Source organism: Oncorhynchus clarkii, chromosome 8 (genome assembly GCF_045791955.1).
Source record: "Oncorhynchus clarkii lewisi isolate Uvic-CL-2024 chromosome 8, UVic_Ocla_1.0, whole genome shotgun sequence".
In the NCBI taxonomy this organism is placed as follows: Eukaryota; Metazoa; Chordata; class Actinopteri; order Salmoniformes; family Salmonidae; genus Oncorhynchus; species Oncorhynchus clarkii.
Window position 1 is genome coordinate 39,638,748 of NC_092154.1, and position 22,496 is coordinate 39,661,243.

At 44.5% G+C, this 22,496-nt stretch overlaps 1 protein-coding gene across 2 annotated transcripts in view; it reads left to right on the forward strand.

The window, feature by feature from the left end:
• LOC139415381 (utrophin-like) overlaps positions 1-22,496 on the forward strand; it is a 180,354-nt gene that overhangs the window by 137,034 nt on the left and 20,824 nt on the right. For both annotated transcript variants that reach the window (XM_071163488.1, XM_071163489.1), the window contains exons 17-19: positions 7,579-7,617; positions 7,982-8,047; positions 10,406-10,471. In XM_071163488.1, coding sequence (XP_071019589.1) covers positions 7,579-7,617; positions 7,982-8,047; positions 10,406-10,471 — 171 coding nt within the window. The remainder of the gene's footprint in view (positions 1-7,578; positions 7,618-7,981; positions 8,048-10,405; positions 10,472-22,496) is intronic.

Sequence of the window (22,496 nt, forward strand, 5' to 3'; positions counted from 1 at the left end):
TGTTAACTCCCTCCCACCTGCTCTTCCTTCATTACACGACAAATAGGATTTCTAACAAAGAGACATATGTTAATTTGAAAGACGCATTGGAGCCACCTACCTTGCTGTGTTATGTGTCGTTCACCACCCTTATTTGTGAGAGCTCAGGATGAGGCTGTACACTACATTAACTCTAGCAGGGAGTCTGATGAGTTTAGGAGTTGTGTGGGTTTGAGAGCGTGCATTTGGGGACTCATTTTAAAACACATTAACTCAGACTTTTGTGTGGAGTCAATAACACACAATAACACAGAGATGTACACGTTCTGACAAACACACACACAAACTTCTGTCAACCCGAGCAGAGGCGGCAGTAGCGAGCGCGGGCTAATGAAATTCCTCCTGAACATATGGCAGTGTTTCTGTGTTCCCAGCACCCTCTCTCTCTGTCTGTCAAGCAAGGAAAGGTGTCGGAGTGAACATGTGTTGTTTACCCCCCTTATAGAGGAGAGGAGAGGGTGATAGAGGATTAGAGGAGAGGGGAGGAAAGAACATTGTTAACAGACATTGTTAACCTTTCTAGGGCAGGCGTTCTGCTAGCGGAACCCCCCTCCACAACATTCCTCTGAAAAGGCAACGCGCGAAATTCAAAAATAGTTTTTACTATTTTATACTTTCACATATTAACAAGTCCAATACAGCAAATAAAAGATAAACATCTTGTTAATCTAGCCATCATGTCCGATTTAAAAAATGCTTTACAGCAAAAGCACAACATATGTTAGGTCATAGCCAAGTCAAAAAACACAGCCATTTTTCCAGCCAAAGATAGGAGTATAGTATAGTATAGAAATATAGATAAAATTAATCACTAACCTTTGATGATCTTCATCAGATGACATCATGTTACACAATACATGTATGTTTTGTTTGATACTGTGCATATTTACATTGGCGCGTTACCTGCAGTAATGTTTTGATTCCAAAACATCCGGAGAGTTTGCAGAAATACTCATCATAAACATTGATAAAAGATTCAACTGTTATTCACAGAATTAAAGATAGACTTCTCCTTAATGCAACCGCTGTGTCAGATTTCAAAAAAACTTTACGGAAAGAGCATAATCTGAGAAAGGCGCTCAGAACCCAAAACAGCCAGAGGAATATCCGCCATTTGAGTCAACAGAAGTTAGAAATTACACCATAAATATTCACTTACCTTTGATGATTTTCATCAGAAGGCACTCCCAGGAATCCCAGTTCGACAATACATGACTGATTTGTTCCATAAAGTCCATAATTTATGTACAAATAGCCACTTGTTGTTAGCGTGTTCAGCCCAGTAATCCATCTTCATGAAGCGCAGGCACTTAGTCCAGACAAAAACTCGAAAAGTTCCGTTACAGTCCTTTAGAAACATGTCAAACGATGTATGGAATTAATCTTTAGGATGTTTTTAACATCAAACATCAATAATGTTCCAACCGGAGAATTCCTATGTCTGAAGAAAAGCACTGGAACGACAGGTAACTCTGTCGGGAGCGCGCGTCATGAGACCAAGGCACTCTGCCAGACCACTGACTCAAAGAGGTCTCATGAGCCCCTCCTTTATAGTAGAATCCTCATTCAAGTTTCTCAAGACGGTTGACATCTAGTGGAAGCCGTAGGAAGTGCAACTTTTTTGTTTTTTTACGTCTTATTTCTTACATTGGTACCCCAGGTCATCTTAGGTTTCATTACATACAGTCGAGAAGAACTACTGAATATAAGAGCAGCGTCAACTCACCATCAGTACGACCAAGAATATGACTTTCGCGAAGCGGATCCTGTGTTCTGCCTTTCACCCAGGACAACGGAATGGATCCCAGCCGGCGACCCAAAAAAACGACTTCGTAAAAGGGGGAAACGAAGCGGTCTTCTGGTCAGACTCCGGAGACGGGCACATCGTGCACCACTCCCTGGCATACTTCTCGCCAATGTCAAGTCTCTTGACAACAAGGTTGATGAAATCCGAGCAAGGGTAGCATTCCAGAGGGACATCAGAGACTGTAACGTTCTTTGCTTCACGGAAACATGGCTCACTGGAGAGACGCTATCGGAGTCGGTGCAGCCAGCTGGTTTCTCCACGCATCGCGCCGACAGAAACAAACATCTTTCTGGTAAGAAGAGGGGCGGGGGCGTATGCTTCATGGTTAACGAGATGTAGTGTGGTCACAACAACATACAGGAACTCAAGTCCTTCTGTTCACCTGATTTAGAATTCCTCACAATCAAATGTCGACTGCATTATCTACCAAGGGAATTCTCTTCGATTATAATCACAGCCGTATATATATCCCCCCCAAGCAGACACATCGATGGCTCTGAACAAACTTTATTTGACTCTTTGCAAACTGGAATCCATATATCCTGAGGCTGCATTCATTGTAGCTGGGGATTTTAACAAGGCTAATCTGAAAACAAGACTCCCTAAATTGTATCAGCATATCGATTGCGCAACCAGGGCTGGAAAAACCTTGGATCATTGCTATTCTAACTTCCGCGACGCAAATAAGGCCCTGCCCCGCTCTCCTTTCGGAAAAGCTGACCACGACTCCATTTTGTTGATCCCTGCCTACAGACAGAAACTAAAACAAGAAGCTCCCGCACTGAGGTCTGTTCAACGCTGGTCCGACCAATCTGATTCCACACTCCAAGACTGCTTCCATCACGTGGACTGGGATATGTTTCGTATTGCATCAAACAACAACATTGACGAATACGCTGATTCGGTGAGCGAGTTCATTAGAACGTGCGTTGAAGATGTCGTTCCCATAGCAACGATTAAAACATTCCCAAACCAGAAACCGTGGATTGATGGCAGCATTCGCGTGAAACTGAAAGCGCGAACCACTGCTTTTAATCAGGGCAAGGTGACCGGAAACATGACCGAATACAAACAGTGTAGCTATTCCCTCCGCAAGGCAATCAAACAAGCTAAGCGTCAGTCTAGAGACAAAGTAGAATCTCAATTCAACGGCTCAGACACAAGAGGTATGTGGCAGGGTCTACAGTCAATCACGGATTACAAAAAGAAAACCAGCCCCGTCACAGGATGTCTTGCTCCCAGGCAGACAAAATAACTTTTTTGCCCGCTTTGAGGATAATACAGTCCCACTGACACGGCCCGCAACCAAAACATGCGGACTCTCCTTCACTGCAGCCGACGTGAGGAAAACATTTAAACGTGTTAACCCTCGCAAGGCTGCAGGCCCAGACGGAATCCCCAGCCGCGCCCTCAGAGCATGCGCAGACCAGCTGGCTGGTGTGTTTACGGACATATTCAATCAATCCCTATCCCAGTCTGTTGTTCCCACATGCTTCAAGAGGGCCACCATTGTTCCTGTTCCCAAGAATGCTAAGGTAACTGAGCTAAATGACTACCGCCCCGTAGCACTCACTTCGGTCATCATGAAGTGCTTTGAGCGACTAGTCAAGGACCATATCACCTCCACCCTACCTGACACCCTAGACCCACTCCAATTTGCTTACCGCCCAAATAGGTCCACAGACGATGCAATCTCAACCACACTGCACATTGCCCTAACCCATCTGGACAAGAGGAATACCTATGTGAGAATGCTGTTCATCGACTACAGCTCGGCATTTAACACCATAGTGCCCTCCAAGCTCGTCATCAAGCTCGAGATCCTGGGTCTCGATCCCGCCCTGTGCAACTGGGTACTGGACTTCCTGACGGGCCGCCCCCAGGTGGTGAGAGTAGGCAACAACATCTCCACCCCGCTGATCCTCAACACTGGGGCACCACAAGGGTGCGTTCTGAGCCCTCTCCTGTACTCCCTGTTCACCCACGACTGCATGGCCACGCACGCCTCCAACTCAATCATCAAGTTTGCGGACGACACAACAGTGGTAGGCTTGATTACCAACAATGACGAGACGGCCTACAGGGAGGAGGTGAGGGCCCTCGGAGTGTGGTGTCAGGAAAATAACCTCACACTCAACGTCAACAAAACTAAGGAGATGATTGTGGACTTCAGGAAACAGCAGAGGGAACACCCCCCTATCCACATCGATGGAACAGTAGTGGAGAGGGTAGTAAGATTTAAGTTCCTCGGCGTACACATCACAGACAAACTGAATTGGTCCACCCACACAGACAGCATCGTGAAGAAGGCGCAGCAGCGCCTCTTCAACCTCAGGAGGCTGAATAAATTTGGCTTGTCACCAAAAGCACTCACAAACTTCTACAGATGCACAATCGAGAGCATCCTGTTGGGCTGTATCATCACCTGGTACGGCAACTGCTCCGCCCACAACCGTAAGTCTCTCCAGAGAGTAGTGAGGTCTGCACAACGCATCACCGGGGGCAAACTACCTGCCCTCCAGGACACCTACACCACCCGATGTCACAGGAAGGCCATAAAGATCATCAAGGACAACAACCACCCGAGCCACTGCCTGTTCACCCCGCTATCATCCAGAAGGCGAGGTCAGTACAGGTGCATCAAAGCTGGGACCGAGAGACTGAAAAACAGCTTCTATCTCAAGGCCATCAGACTGTTAAACAGCCACCACTAACATTGAGTGGCTTCTGCCAACACACTGACTCAACTCCAGCCACTTAATAATGGGAAATTATGTAAAATATATCACTAACCACTTTAAAAAATGCTACCTAATATAATGTTTACATACCCTACATTATTCATCTCATATGTATACGTATATAGACTGTACTCTATCATCTACTGCATCTTTATGTAATACATGTATCACTAGCCACTTTAACTATGCCACTTTGTTTACATACTCATCTCAAATGTATATACTGTACTCAATACCATCTACTGTATCTTGCATATGCCGCTCTGTACCATCACTCATTCATATATCTTTATGTACATATTCTTAATCCCCTTACACTTGTGTGTATAAGACAGTAGTTTTGGAATTGTTAGCTAGATTACTTGTTGGTTATTACTGCATTGTCGGAACTAGAAGCACAAGCATATCGCTACACTCGCATTAACATCTGCTAACCATGTGTATGTGACAAATAAAATGTGATTTGATTTGATTTGATATCGCAGTGTGTATTCGGGAGGCCAAGCTTTGAAAGACTACAAACCTCAGATGTCCCACTTCCTGGCTGGATTTTTCTCAGGTTTTCGCCTGCCATATGAGTTCTGTTATACTCACAGACATCATTCAAACAGTTTTAGAAACTTCAGAGTGTTTTCTAATAATATGCATATATTAGCATCTTGGACAGAGTAGGAGGTAGTTCACTCTGGGCACGCTATTCATCCAAAAGTGAAAATGCTGCCCCCTATCCCAAAAGAGATTTAAGTTAAAAAGTGAGTGTCAGGGCAGCTTGTCCCTCAAGACCTGTTGAGCTGCACTGGCATACAAGTGTGTTTGAAATAATCAGGTTTGAATTGGATTTAATACGTGTTTTGGTATTCAGTGAAAATATATATATATAACACAACATCATGCAAACAATAATGATAAGGAAAACCTTTTGCTACAGTATGGAACACTCAACACATGCAACAGTGTGTGTGTGTGTGTGTGTGTGGGTGTGGGTGTGTGTATGGTGGTGAGCCATGTAGGCTAGTTGTTGTAGAAACTCCAGCAACATCTCTGTATGGTATCACATTTGACACCACAGTATATTCAGGACTCTGCACACACAACATCATGTGATCAAGGCTTTGCATATGAAAATGCCCTTCCCTCCCCTTCATTTTCAGAGTCAGTGTGGGAGTCTACTGCTGGCTTTGTACATACCAGTCAGTCCCTTTCCATAATACACACACACACACACACACACACACACACACACACACACACACACACACACACACACACACACACACACACACACAATGTATCCCTGATGGTGCCAGGGACATCCTTCAATGCAGAGACAAGTTTTTGTTTAGGTGTGAATTTCAATGAATCAGTTTTTTTTTCTGCAATGTGTTTAAAAATAATTTGAAGAATTGTTTTTACCAGAAAATAGTTATGCCAACAGTTATTCCTTCACATTTTGTCAGAAAGGGGACTATTCTATATCAGGGGTATACATTGAACATGTTTGTGTTTGTCATGTGATCATTGTGAATTTCTAACTTGTTTCTATAGTTGCTGGTTGTTGACAGTGACAATATCATTCCTGTAGATCACGGTGGTTAAAAGTGGTTGCTCAGTATATCCAGGGAGGTTGGCTGTAGTTGCGCTGTCCTTTGGCCTGCTGCCATCCCAGGGAAAAGTGAACTCTTAAGGCCCAGCATAACTGACTCTCCAGGCCCCTTACTCCTGCTGCCTGTTCTGACTGTGCTCAGCAGCACCAACATTAGTCAGAGCTAAACGCTCCAAAGGTCGCCCTCTCTCCTTCCTCCCTCGCTCTCTTCATCTTTTTCATAAGATGGCACCCATCCAGCCTGTCATGAGAAAAATTGAAGGAGAGAAAACCGTCTCATCACAGTAGTGTGTCTGTCTGGTTTTGAAAAAAATCTACTGAAACCCTAGTTGGTGTTGTCCTCTCTAAAAAAAACGTCCTTATGTCACCAGTTAACGGGGGTGCACAAAGTGCTAGCAGACTGCAGACAGCAGCCCCAAATAACGAAATCTCTCCTTCACTGAGTGATCATGTACAATAGGAGTCTCATTTTGGCAGAGAAGTGACTACAGCTTTCTTTACCAATGTGAGACACACACATCCACGATTCAACGTTTTGCGTTTGGATGTCTCCACTTTCTTATTGCGAACTATAACGCAAGGAATGATCTAACTTTCAGAGCTCACAATCAATTACCTTAGCATCTCAAATGTCCTTTCCTTCTCTTCCTGTCACATCTATATTTAGCAACTGTTATTTTTCGGTACATTAAATTCATTTTTTTCGGCACTGTGCATTACAAGTTTAGACATTTTGAAGTCTGCAAATTAAATGTAACTGTAATAAGGGAATGGCACAGATAGGATATGGTATTTTGATAATCTCGGTAATGCTGGCAAATGTCAAGTAAGCCTAATAATAGCTGCACATTTGTCCTTGCAATCAATGCTGAAATTAAAAGGCATACTTAGCTACGACAGTAAATACAGGCTTGGAGCTGCATAGCCTTGCTTGTAAGTTAATATTCCACTAAAATGATTTAAATAGGAACTCAGTTACAATATCACTTTGAACTTAATAGTTTAATTACTAGAAACCATTGGACCATAGACTTAAGACGAAAGGGAAGATTTTATTTGGAGCACGCTTTGAGAATAGGATGAACTTGCTCCTAAGGTCAGTGTATTTTCCTCTACAACAGTAAAGGTTAGGATTTGGTGTGGGCAAGCTGATACTAGACCTGTGCCTAAGGGCAACATCTACCTGGTGTGCTGCGTGCTCCTGTTGTCACACACTTCTGGCTGTACCAAGCATCGACCCTCTTATGCTGTTGGTTGGAACCCTACCACCTGTACTCTCCTCCTGTTGTATTTGGTTCTTGTTCCTGTTATGTGGTCCTAAATATTGATTTTCTGTGGTGCCTTTCCTCTCCTCCCCTCCCCTCCCCTCCCGTCCGTTTCTCTTGCAGTCCCGTCACTCTCATCAGCATGTGTCCGGAGCAGTATGAGTGAGTATCTGCATGTGTCCCCCCTCCAGATCAGAATGTTCCCGACATCTAAAACTCACCACCCCAACCACCCCCACTCAGCCGTCACACCGCATGTTGCCTGTCTGCCCGATCTACCAAGCAAGCACTTCCTCTTCCTCACAGTATCCTCTTCCTCCTAACATCCTTTCATCCCACTAGCGGTGCAGTAACTCCTGACTGGCTACCTAGATCATCAAAATCTTCTGTTGTTGATTTGTTTGTTTATTTATTTATTATATTCATTGATTTCTCACTGCTGATTTGATTTGATAATCAGTCTTTTTGGTTGTGTTATTGTGTCTCATTTTGTACCCATCTCCACCCTTCCATTCCCCCTCTCCAGGCTTTCCCAGTCACCCCAGCTCTCTCATGATGACACTCATTCCAGGATAGAGCAGTACGGTAGCAGGTACTGTACGCTTCCATCACACAAACTTTGCACACACTTGGTCGTGTAGAAGTTGAGAATATATACAGTGCATTCGGAAAGTATTCAGACCCCTTCATTTTTTACACATTTGGTTATGTTACAGCCTTATTCTAAAATGGATTACAAACATTTTCCCTCATCAATCTACAAACAAAACCCCATTATGACAAATGTTTGCAATTTCAAAAAAAAATTATGACACTCGAAATTGCATTGTTTCCATTGATCATCCTTGAGATGTTTCTACAACTTGATTGGAATCCATCTGTAGTAAATTAAATTGATTGGACATGATTTGGAAAGGCATACACCTGTCAAAATATTGTCCCACAGTTGAAAGTGCATTGTAGAACAAAAACCAAGCCATGAGGTCAAAGGAATTGTCTGTAGAGCGCCAAGACAGGATTGTGTTGAGGCACAGATCTGGGGAAGGGTACCAAAGCATTTCTGCAGCACTGAAGGTCCCGAAGAACACAGTGGCCTCCATCATGAATGGAAGAAGTTTGGAACCATCAAGACTCTTCCTAGAGCTTGCTGCACGGCCAAACTGAGCAATCGGGGGAGAAGGGCCTTGGTCAGGGAGGTAACCAAGATCCCGATGGTCACTCTGACAGAGCTCCAGAGTTCCTCTGTGGAGATGGGAGAACCTTCCAGAAGGACAACCATCTCTGGGGCACTCCACCATGCAGGCCTTTATGGTAGAGTGGCCAGATGGAAGCCACTCCTCAGTAAAAGGCACATGACAGCCCGCTTGGAGTTTGTTAAAAGGGCTCTCAGACCATGAGAAAAAAATGGTCTGATGAAACCAACATTGAGCTCATCATCACGTCTGGAGGAAACCAGGACCCGCTCATCACCTGGCCAATACCATCCCTACTGTGAAGCATTGTGGTGGCACCATCATGTTGTGGGGATGTTTTTCAACGGCAGGGACTGGGAGACTAGTCAGGATCGAGGGAAAGATTAATGGAGCAAAGTACAGAGAGATCCTTGATGAAAATCTGCTCCAAAGCGCTCAGGACCTCAGACTGGGGCGAAGGTTCACCTTCCAACAGGACAACGACCCTTAGCACACAGCCAAGGCAATGCAGAAGTGGCTTCGGGACAAGTCTCTGAATGTCCTTGAATGGCCAAGCTACAGCCCGGACTTGAACCAGATCGAACATCTCTGGAGGGACCTGAAAATTGCTGTGCAGCAACGCTCCCCATCCAACCTGACAGAGCTTGAGAGGATCTGCAGAATGGGAGAAACTCCCCAAATACAGGTCTGCCATGCTTGTATTGTCCTACCCAAGAATACTCAAGGCTGTAATAGCTGCCAAAGGTGCTTCAACAAAGTACTGAGTAAAGGGTCTGAATACTTATGTAAATGTAATATTTCTCTTTTAGTTTAACGTAACAAAATGTTGAAAAAGGGGGTCTCAATTCTTTCCGAATGCAATGTATAACCGCCTATGTCGTCTACACTGTTGTCCATTAAATTAGATACAGTAGGGCTTGCCTCCCTTGCAAATATTATGGTGCCCCCTCAGTTTCAGCCATTCCATATGCTACACCATTGAGAGCATCCTAACTGGTTGCATCACCGCCTGGTATGGCAACTGCTCGGCCTCTGACCCCAAGGCACTACAGAAGGTAGTGTGAATGGCCCAGTACATCACTGGGGCCAAGTTTCCTGACATCCAGGACCTCTATACCAGAGGGAGGCCCATAAAATTGCCAAAGAATCCAGCCACCCCAGTCATAGACTGTTCTCTCTGCTACTGCATGGCAAGCTGTACTGGAGCGCCAAGTCTAGGTCCAAAAGGCTTCTTAACAGCTTTCATGAACCATTAACCCATAGCTCAATGCACCTCACTGTTACCAGTTAACAAGCTGCCTTGACGCACACACACACACTCATATGTGCAAACGCAAACATACACATACTGTACACGCAGACTCTGTATTAGCATACTAGCCCTATCCCAGTGTTAGCCGTGGGCCAGTGTAGGGCCAGTAATCCACTGTGTTCCCCTCCCAACCGCATGGATCTATCACAACAAAAACACTCCACCCGTGCCCAATGGGATTGGACCAGTGTGGTTCTGAACCTCTCATCCCAGTCACTGTACTGTAATCCATGTCATGTCATAATTGGATCCCATATTGTAGTGGCTGATCCTCTGGCTGTTGGACTGAACTCTGTCTCAATGTCAGATGTCCACTCGTTAGGTCACATTTCATCCGGTCACCTAGAATGGTGCACTAGCCAGCAGCAGTTTCTTCTGTACCCAGTAATGCTTCGTAGGCATTGACCCCCAACGTAACGTTCATTAACTCATCTGTGTTTCTCAGACTGGCTCAGATGGAACGCTCCAATGGTTCTCTGCCCACTGACAGCAGCTCAACTACAGGAAGCATGTAAGTAAACATTAGTAACCACAAGTAACCATTAGTAAACATTAGGTTTCTCCGTTACCCTACTGTCCACCTACTTGTCAACCTTGAGGTTAGACTAATGGACTTCATATCTCTGTCATGACTACCTGTGTTATGTTTGGCTCTGTGGACCTTCTCACCCTGCCATAAAATATTGAAGTATCTCAGTTAATTCATGTGTTAGAGCTTTGAGTGGCATAAAAAAATATATATAACCATTATATATGATTATTATTGTCATTATTTGGTCTATGATAATAATTGAACAAGCAGAGAACAATAGATAGAAAAGAGGATGCGGAGAGGATGGGGGAGAAGGAGGAGAAATGGAGATGGAAAAACAGAGAGGGAGGAGAGGAGTTTGAAAGATAAGGATGAAAAGACTGCGTTAAAGCGAGAAAGATGGTTTGCTTTGATATAGATTAAAATGAATGATCTTGGAGTGGGAAGATGGTTATGGGAAGAGAGAACTTTCAAGAGAAAAGGCGGGGCGAGAGAGGGAGAGGGGATGACAAAAGATAGAGAGGCGGTAAGCAATACTGAAGCCGCAGATTTGTGTGTGTGTCTGTCTAAGGGAGAGAGAGAAAGAGAGCGAGAGAGCTTGAGAGTGTTAAGACCTAATCCCAACTGAGATTCGTATCGGGGGAATGAGTTCTCTGAGCTCTCTGACGCCCTCTGAGGTCACACACACACACAGCTCTCTGTACACCCTCTGTCGCTATGATCCTGTGTTTAGAGGGGGGTTAGAATGTGATGATCCCTCAACCTGCTCTGATAAGAGGGAGAAGCCGAGCTGAAGTCTGCAGATATCACTCAGATGATCTGCATGTGTGCACGTGTGCGTTCACTGAAGCACATGTGGGATTTGGAAATGGTTTTCAGTGAGGACACGTTGGCAAAAATCAATCCACACACGAAGGCGCATCAGGCGTGTTTGAGGGAGCGGGAGACAACTGCGTAAGAGAGAAACATAATCAGGAACACAGTGAGTATGATAGACAGATTGGAGAGAGATAAGAGAGTGACAGAAATATGGAAGAAGTGCGAGCCCTGTTGCACTCTATAGCCATGAAATACCTTGAAGGGTGGTCATGGCTCTGTCCAATTCGCATATCGCCCCAAGAGATCAACAAATGACGTAATCACTATTGCACTCCACTCTGCCCTCACCCACCTGGACAAAAGGAATATCTATGTAAAAATAGAGGGGGGTTAGTACCACTCCAAGCTCAGGACTCTGGGTCCTGGCGAGGGTAGTTAACAACACATCCACCATGCTGACCATCAACACAGGGGCCCCTCAGGGGTGTGTGTTTGGTCCCCTTCTGTACTCCCTGTTCATCCACGACTGCGTGGCCGCGCACGACTCAAACACCATCATCAAGTTTGCTGACAACACGGCCATGGCAAGACTGATCACCGATAACAATGAAGCAGCCTATATGGAGAAGGTCAGAGACATTGCAGTGTGGTGCCAGGACAACAACCACTTCCTCAAAGTCAGAAAGACAAAGCAGCTGATCGTGGACTACAGGAAACGGCAGGGCAAGTAGTGGAGTGGGTCGAGAGCTTTAAGTTCCTCTGTGTCCTTATAACTAATAAATTAACATGGTCCAGACACACCCACACAGTTGGGAAAAGGGCACGTAAGCACCGTAAGGACCTCTACACCAGGTGGTGTCAGAGGAAGGCCCAAAAAATTGTCAAAGACTCCAGCCACCCAAGCCGTAGACTGTTCTCTCTGTTAACGCACAGCAAGCGGTACCGGAGCGCCAAGTCTGAGACCAACAGGATCCTAAGCAGCTTCCACCCCAGGCCATAAGACTGCTAAATAGCTGATCAAATGGCTACCCAGACTACCTGCATTGACCCTTTCTTGCACTAACTCTAGGCACACACATTGGACGCACACACACACACATAGAACACGCACACATGCATACTGATGACACACTCACCAACATTCACACTCACCACATTACACGGCTGCTACTGTCTATTTCCTATCCTGTTACCTAGTCACTTTACCCCTACCTATACAGTATGTACGTAGCTACCTCAATTACCTTGTACCCCTCCCTACACATCGACTCGGTACTGGTACTCCCTGTATATAGCCATGTTACTTTAACTCATTATTGTTATTCATTGTGTAATTATCATTATGCCACTAGAGATTTTTTACAATTTTCTTTCGTATCTTCGAATCAAACGATATTTGTCACATGCGCTGAATACAACAAGTGTAGACTTTACCGTGAAATGCTTACTTACAAGCCCTTAACCAACAACAGTGCAGTTCAAGAAGAGTTAAGAAAATATTTGCAAGTAGACTAAAATAAAAAGTATGAATAAAATCTAATGCAACACAATAAGAATAACACTAACGAGGCTATATACAGGGGGTACCGTCAGTGTGCAGGGTAATTTGTGCATGTAGGTGGGTGTGAAGTGACTATGCATTGATAATAAACAGCGAGTAGCAGCAGTGTACAGAAGGAAGAGGGGGGGGGGGGGGGGGGGGCAGCAATGTAAATTGTCTAGTGCCGATTTTATTAATTGTTCAGCAGTCTTATGGCTTGGGGGTAGAAGCTGTTAAGGGGCCTTTTGGTCCTAGACTTGGCACTCCGGTACCGCTTGCCGTGCGGTAGTCTATAACTTGGGTGACTGGTCTCTGACACCATCTATTGTATAGGTCCTGGATGGCAGGAAGCTTGGCCCCAGTTATGTACTGGGCCGTTCGCACTACCCTCTGCAGCGCCTTACAGTCAGATACCGAGCAGTTGCCATACCAGGCGGTGATGAAACCGGTCAGGATGCTCTCTATGGTGCAGCTATAGAACCTTTTAAGGGTCTGGGTACCAATGCCGAAACTTTTCAGTCTCCCGAGGGGGAAAAGGTTTTGTCTTGCCCTCTTCACAACTGTCTTGGTATGTTTGGACCATGATAGTTCGTTGACGATGTGGACACCAAGGAACACGAAACTCTCGAACCGCTCCACAACAGCCCAATCGATGTAATTGGGGGCCTGGTTTTCCTGTTGTCCACAATCAGGTCCTTTGTCTTGCTCACATTGATGGAGAGGTTGTTGTCCTGGCACCACACTGCCAGTTCTCTGACCTCTTCCCTATCGGCCATCTCGTCATTTCAGTGATAAGCCCTCTTTTTCTTAACTCTGCGTTATTGGAAAAATACCTGTAAGTAAGCAGTTCACTGTTAGTCTACACCTGTTGTTTTACAAAGCATGTGACAAATACAATTTGATTATGTGAGTGTTCATACTCACGTGGGTTTATGTTCCTTTCAGCCCTCTGCCCCCACACCTCCCTCTGTCCGCCTGCCCTCTCTGCTAAAAAAACTCAATTTTAAAACAGCTGTGCTCGAGACACCCCATAGGTCTGTTTCACCACAGTAACGGCCTGAACATGCTTTTTGCTCTGATTACACCATACCTAACAATGTTATCTGCTTCGGATCGATGAGAGGAAAGAGACGAGACGGATGGATAGAGATTTTATTTTTTTACAGGGCCAGACACAAGTGATAGGTGAAGGATGATGATTATGAGGATGAGGAAGGTTAATGTGATAGCTCCATTAGAAGTAGCAGAGTAAAAACAGCCTCCAGGCTCAAACTACTTATCCTCTCATCAGCTCAGTAAGTACACCCACTGTAAGGATTTTTCTACACCTTTCTGCTCAGGTAATATCCCATTATATAGCTTACTTTCATCATGTTTTGACACTTATTTTCTCAAGTAAATTCTAGGGCTGGGAATTGACAGGGAGCTCACGATACGATATGTACTGCTGTTCTCACGATTCTATATGTATTGTGATTCAATACTGTGATTTTACTGCGATTTGATGTTCCAAACATATTGCTCACCCTACGTCTGCTGCAGAAGGACAAGAGAGAGCCACGAGAAAATGAGTTTTGATCAGTCATGGAAATAAAAGTGCTGAAAACAAATTGTCTCCCTATTTAAAAAGAAGATGGAGAACAGGCTGTGCAGGTACAGCAAACTAGCGCAAAAATGTTATTGTGATATTGTCAAAACGATACAATAGGATATATCGTCAAATTATATCCTGATATGCAGACGTTTTGGGATGAGGATAAAATTTGTCAATGTTCTCCTAATTTTGTTTTAACTCCAAGACTGCGCCCTGTGTCAGTTGTAACAGGCAAATTAGCAATGCTTCCTTGAAAAGGATTAATTGCCTGGAATCTGTGGACAAACGTGTTAACACCCGTAAATCCTGTCTAAGCTGTGTGATGCGTTTGGACGGCGGCCAGGCTTAACACTGAGTTCAGCATGTACTCCGCTAAGGATTAATTCTGATTCCCTTTTATGTCACGCTTTATGATTTCAATAATTTTTTAAAGAGTCATATCTAGGTCTGTTCCACCTACACTTGATCTTTCGAGAGTTCTTCATCTCTCCAACACCACCTGTGTCTTAGAACGCTCAGTTATACACACACACACATATACGTCTTTAATTGTGTGTGTGTTTGTTGTTGTGCTGTGCATTTGTGTCCAGGCAAGCCAGAGAGCTGCTTATTATGTGTTATCTCCAGCCAAGCCTAAGTGTGGTCATTGATGCTGCTGTTAATCACCAAGGTGCCAGGATTCTGCCTGTGCTTCCTCTCTTCTCTGTCTCCTTCTCCACAGTATTTCAATCCCTCTCTTTCTAACCTTCTCCCTATGTGACCTTTCCTTTTTCTTCATATGTTTCTCTCTCTCTCCCTCTCGCTCTGTCCCTCCCTTCTTCCTTCCTTTTCTCCCTCCATCAACTCCGCTCTTACACACCATCTGATTTGGCTCTAGTAAAATCAAGCTTTACCTTTGGGCTTAAACCAGGCTTCTCATTCAACTCTGAATTCAATGTACCCACTTTGCATCACAGAGAACAACTACACAAAAATCCCCTGAAATGAACCATTTGATGAACCCCCCCCCCCCCCCCCCCCCCCCCCCCCCCCTCTCCTCCCCCTCAAGCCTCCACACAACCGACTCCATAGCACCGGTCCCAGGAGAGAAAAGGTTTGAAATCTCATCTGAAATATGGCATGAGATTTCTCTGCCTAATTTGGTCACTCAGCTTCATTGGGATGCCTGTGATTTGTGAAGTTCTAGGCACAGAGCCCTGAACACACTGTTGCAGTAAAGCTGGCAAAATTCTACCCTATCACTGTAAGGATCGACGCTGGTAGACGAGAAACGGGTACAGGGAGAACATTTAATTAGCAACGGACATGGAACAGGACAGAAACAGCGTCTGGACATAAACACATAACAGCATTAAAGCTGACACCGGGAACAAACGGGGGAGAAGACAGTTATAGAGAGGGTAATCAACAAGGTAATGGAGTCCAGATGAGTCCAATATTGCACAGCTGTAGGTAATGAAGGTGACAGGTGTGCATAATGAATGGCAGCCAGGTGCCCTTCAAGCATGACGGGGATGGGCGCCTGCTGAGCCCAACGAGGCAAGACCTCTAGAGCCAGCTAAGGCGTGGAAACCCAACGAGCTAGCTGAGGCACCCCCAGTTCCATCAGCGACGACACCTGGACCCGACGTCACCAACCAAAAAAGAAAGGCCTCCCTGATGCTTCGTATAGTGGTGTCAGCGTTCTGTAAGGAACAGCGCTGGAGACGGGAAGCAGGTACAGGGAGAATATTTTTTTTAAACAACGGACTTGAACAGGAACAGCGTCTGGGCAGGGGAAGGAGTCCAGGTGAGTCCAGTGAGAGGTAATGCGAGTAATGAAGGTGACAGGTGTGCGTAATGAAGGGCAGCCTGGCGCCCTCGAGTGCCAGAAAGGGAGAGCGGGAGAAGGCGTGACAATCACACTGTCCTTCTCTAACCCATACTATACATAACATGATCTCCTATTCTCTCTACATCTTGTATTCTCTTTCTGTCTCGAATTCTCTCTCTCTCTCTATCTCTCTCACTCTGTTTCTCTGTCTCTCTCTGTCTCTCTCTCACTATTTAATTGGTCACTCACAGTGCGGTCAAGGTTTCACCCTGGCCCTATATGAGCATCTTCTCACACAGCTCTCCTTCCCGTTCCATATTCCCTCCCCATATCATAGAGTTGAAGTCGGAAGTTTACATACACTTAGGTTGGAGTCATTAAAACTTGTTTTTCAACCACTCCACAAATGTCTTGTTAACAAACTATAGTTTTGGCAAGTCGATTAGGACATCAACTTTGTGCATGACACGATTAATTTTTCCAACAATTGTTTACAAACAGATTATTTCACTTATAATTCACTGTATCCAGTGGGTCAGAAGTTTACATACACTAAGTTCAACAGACTCCATCCTATGCTAGCTTGCTACCGGTTGGCCTGGCTAGCTGTCTAAATCGCCGTGACCCTCAACCAACCTCTCCACTTACTGGACCCTTTTGATCACTCGACTAAGCATGCCTCTCCTTAATGTCAATATGTCTTGTCCATTGCTGTTCTGGTTAGTGTTTATTGGCTTATTTCACTGTAGAGCCTCTAGTCCTGCTCACTATACCTTATCCAACCTATTAGTTCCACCACCCACACATGCAATGACATCTCCTGGTTTCAATGATGTTTCTAGAGACAATATCTCTCTCTTCGTCACTCAATACCTAGGTTTACCTCCACTGTATTCACATCCTACCTTACCTTTGTCTGTACATTATACCTTGATGCTATTTTATCGCCCCCAGAAACCTCCTTTTACTCTCTGTTCCAGACGTTCTAGACGACCAATTCTTATTGCTTTTAGCCGCACCCTTATTCTACTCCTCCTATGTTCCTCTGGCGATGTAGAGGTGAATCCAGGCCCTGCAGTGCCTAGCTCCACTCCTATTCCCCAGGCGCTCTCTTTTGACGACTTCTGTAACCGTAATAGCCTTGGTTTCATGCATGTTAACATTAGAAGCCTCCTCCCTAAGTTTGTTCTATTCACTGCTTTAGCACACTCTGCCAACCCGGATGTTCTAGCTGTGTCTGAATCCTGGCTTAGGAAGACCACCAAAAATTCAGACATTTTAATTCCAAACTACAACATTTTCAGACAAGATAGAACTGCCAAAGGGGGCGGTGTTGCAATCTACTGCAAAGATAGCCTGCAGAGTTCTGTCCTACTATCCAGGTCTGTACCCAAACAATTTGAACTTCTACTTTTAAAAATCCACCTCTCTAAAAACAAGTCTCTCACCGTTGCCGCCTGCTATAGACCACCCTCTGCCCCCAGCTGTGCTCTGGACACCATATGTGAACTGATTGCCCCCCATCTATCTTCAGAGCTCGTGCTGCTAGGCGACCTAAACTGGAACATGCTTAACACCCCAGCCATCCTACAATCTAAACTTGATGCCCTCAATCTCACACAAATTATCAATGAACCTACCAGGTACCTCCCCAAAGCCTTAAACACGGGCACCCTCATAGATATCATCCTAACCAACTTCCCCTCTAAGTACACCTCTGCTGTCTTCAACCAAGATCTCAGCGATCACTGCCTCATTGCCTGCATCCGTAATGGGTCAGCGGTCAAACGACCTCCTCTCATCACTGTAAAACGCTCCCTGAAACACTTCAGCGAGCAGGCCTTTCTAATCGACCTGGCCGGGGTATCCTGGAAGGATATTGACCTCATCCCGTCAGTAGAGGATGCCTGGATATTTTTTAAAAATGCCTTCCTAACCATCTTAAATAAACATGCCCCATTCAAGAAATTTAGAACCAGGAACAGATATAGCCCTTGGTTCTCCCCAGACCTGACTGCCCTTAACCAACACAAAAACATCCTATGGCGTTCTGCATTAGCATCGAACAGCCCCCGTGATATGCAGCTGTTCAGGGAAGCTAGAAACCATTATACACAGGCAGTTAGAAAAGCCAAGGCTAGCTTTTTCAAGCAGAAATTTGCTTCTTGCAACACTAACTCAAAAAAGTTCTGGGACACTGTAAAGTCCATGGAGAATAAGAACACCTCCTCCCAGCTGCCCACTGCACTGAAGATAGGAAACACTGTCACCACTGATAAATCCACCATAATTGAACATTTCAATAAGCATTTTTCTACTGCTGGCCATGCTTTCCACCTGGCTACTCCTACCCCTGTCAACAGCACTGCACCCCCAACAGCAACTCGCCCAAGCCTTCCCCATTTCTCCTTCTCCCAAATCCATTCAGCTGATGTTCTGAAAGAGCTGCAAAATCTGGACCCCTACAAATCAGCCAGGCTAGACAATCTGGACCCTTTCTTTCTAAAATGATCTGCCGAAATTGTTGCCACCCCTATTACTAGCCTGTTCAACCTCTCTTTCGTGTCGTCTGAGATTCCCATAGATTGGAAAGCAGCTGCGGTCATCCCCCTCTTCAAAGGGGGGGACACTCTTGACCCAAACTGCTACAGACCTATATCTATCCTACCATGCCTTTCTAAGGTCTTCGAAAGCCAAGTCAACAAACAGATTACCGACCATTTTGAATCTCACCATACCTTCTCTGCTATGCAATCTGGTTTCAGAGCTGGTCATGGGTGCACCTCAGCCACGCTCAAGGTCCTAAACGATATCTTAACCGCCATCGATAAGAAACATTACTGTGCAGCCGTATTCATTGATCTGGCCAAGGCTTTCGACTCTGTCAATCACCACATCCTCATCGGCAGACTAAACAGCCTTGGTTTCTCAAATGATTGCCTCGCCTGGTTCACCAACTACTTCTCTGATAGAGTACAGTGTGTCAAATCGGAGGGTCTGTTGTCCGGACCTCTGGCAGTCTCTATGGGGGTGCCACAGGGTTCAATTCTTGGACCGACTCTCTTCTCTGTATACATCAATGAGGTCGCTCTTGCTGCTGGTGAGTCTCTGATCCACCTCTACGCAGACGACACCATTCTGTATACTTCCGGCCCTTCTTTGGACACTGTGTTAACAACCCTCCAGGCAAGCTTCAATGCCATACAACTCTCCTTCCGTGGCCTCCAATTGCTCTTAAATACAAGTAAAACTAAATGCATGCTCTTCAACCGATCGCTACCTGCACCTACCCGCCTGTCCAACATCACTACTCTGGACGGCTCTGACTTAGAATACGTGGACAACTACAAATACTTAGGTGTCTGGTTAGACTGTAAACTCTCCTTCCAGACCCATATCAAACATCTCCAATCCAAAGTTAAATCTAGAATTGGCTTCCTATTTCGCAACAAAGCATCCTTCACTCATGCTGCCAAACATACCCTTGTAAAACTGACCATCCTACCAATCCTCGACTTTGGCGATGTCATTTACAAAATAGCCTCCAATACCCTACTCAACAAATTGAATGCAGTCTATCACAGTGCAATCCGTTTTGTCACCAAAGCCCCATATACTACCCACCATTGCGACCTGTACGCTCTCGTTGGCTGGCCCTCGCTTCATACTCGTCGCCAAACCCACTGGCTCCATGTCATCTACAAGACCCTGCTAGGTAAAGTCCCCCCTTATCTTAGCTCGCTGGTCACCATAGCATCTCCCACCTGTAGCACACGCTCCAGCAGGTATATCTCTCTAGTCACCCCCAAAACCAATTCTTTCTTTGGCCGCCTCTCTTTCCAGTTCTCTGCTGCCAATGACTGGAACGAACTACAAAAATCTCTGAAACTGGAAACACTTATCTCCCTCACTAGCTTTAAGCACCAACTGTCAGAGCAGCTCACAGATTACTGCACCTGTACATAGCCCACCTATAATTTAGCCCTATCAACTACCTCTTTCCCAACTGTATTTAATTTATTTATTTATTTTGCTCCTTTGCACCCCATTATTTTTATTTCTACTTTGCACATTCTTCCATTGCAAAACTACCATTCCAGTGTTTTACTTGCTATATTGTATTTACCTTGCCACCAAGGCCTTTTTTGCCTTTACCTCCCTTCTCACCTCATTTGCTCACATTGTATATAGACTTGTTTATACTTTATTATTGACTGTATGTTTGTTTTACTCCATGTGTAACTCTGTGTTGTTGTATCTGTCAAACTGCTTTGCTTTATCTTGGCCAGGTCGCAATTGTAAATGAGAACTTGTTCTCAACTTGCCTACCTGGTTAAATAAAGGTAAAATAAATAAATAAAGTTGACTGTGCCTTTAAACAGCTTGGAAAATTGCAGAAAATGAAATCATGGCTTTAGAAGCTACTGATAGGCTAATTCACATAATTTGGGTCAATTGGAGGTGTACCTGTGGATGTATTTCAAGGCCTACCTTCAAACTCAGTGTCTCTTTACCTGTTATGGCAAGGAGGTAACTCCACCCCCCCGTTCAGCTGAATTCAAAAATATTCTTTAGAAATATTTAACTTTCACAAGTCCAATACCTCAAATGAAAGATAAACATCTTGTTCATCTACCCATCATGTCAGATTTTTAAAATGTTTTACAGTGAAAACACAACATATATTTATGTTAGACCACCACCAAATCAAAGGAAAAACGCAGCCATTTTTTTCCAGCCAAAGATAAAATCACAAAAGCAGGATTAGAGATAAAATGAATCACTAACCTTTAGAAAATCTTCATCAGATGACAGTCATATGACATGTTACACAGTACATTTATGTTTTGTTCGATAAAATGCATTTTTATATCCACAAATCTCGGTTTTACATTGACGCCATGTTCAGAAATTCAGAAAGCTACGCCAGATAACAGAAATATTCATCATAAACTTTGACTAAAGATACATGTTCTACATATAATTAAAGATACACTGGTTCTTAATGCAACCGCTGTGTCAGATTTTTTTTAAACGTTACGGAAAAAGCCTAACATTGCAATAATCTGAGATGGCGCTCAGACGTAACAGTATTTCTCCGCCATGTTGGAGTCAACAGAAATACGAAATTAAAACATAAATATTCCCTTACCTTTGATGATCTTTCATCAGAATGTGGTGCAAGGAGTCCTAGTTCCACAATAAATCGTTGTTTTGATCCATCATGTCCAATACTAGTGTCCAAGTAGCTGCATTTGCTGTCACTTTCAGCTCACGTGCCCAAAAACTGGCTGCTGGTCCAAGATAACTCGCACGAAAACTTCCAAAAGATATATTCCAGGTCGAATAAACTGGTCAAACTAAGTAGAGAATCAATCTTCAGGATGTTATTATCATATATATCCAATAACGTTCCAACCGGATCATACGTTTTCATCTGGAGCCAAATGGAACAGCGGTAGCACCCACAGAGAAATGTGCCACAGGAAAATGGCATTCTGTCGGGACACTGACTATTTCCCCTCCCATTCGGTCAAAGTTGACAGCAAATGCTCCATTCCACTTTCTACTGAATGAGGACATCTAGTGGAAGGCGTAGGAAGTGCTTCCAGATCCATATCTTGTTGGGAAAGGAGGGGGCGATGACGAATTTCACTTCTTGTTTGGAAGATTGCCTGCCCTATGAGTGCTGTTATACTCACAGACATAATTCAAACTGTTTTAGAAACTTCAGAGTGTTTTCTATCCAATAGTAATAATAATATGCATATATTAGCAATTTAGGACAGAGTTTGATGCAGTTCACTATGGGCACGCAATTCATCCAAAGTGAAAATACTGCCCCCTATCCTCAACAAGTTTTAACATCATGGGAAATTAGAAAATAAATTGTAGACCTCCATTAGTCTGGTTCATCCTTGGGAGCAATTTCCAAATGCCTGAAGGTACCAAGTTCATCTGTACAAACAATAGCACGCAAGTATATGGGACCACGCAGCCATCATACCGCTCAGGAAGGAGACGCTTTCTGTCTCCTAGAGATGAACGTACTTTGGTGCGAAAAGTGCAAATCAATCCCAGAACAACAACAAAGGACCTTGTGAAGATACTGGAGGAAACAGGTACAAAAGTATCTATATCCACAGTAAAACGAGTTTGATATAACCTGAAAGGCCGCTCAGCAAGGAAGAATCCACTGGTCCAAAACCAGCATAAAAAAGCCAGACTACGGTTTGCA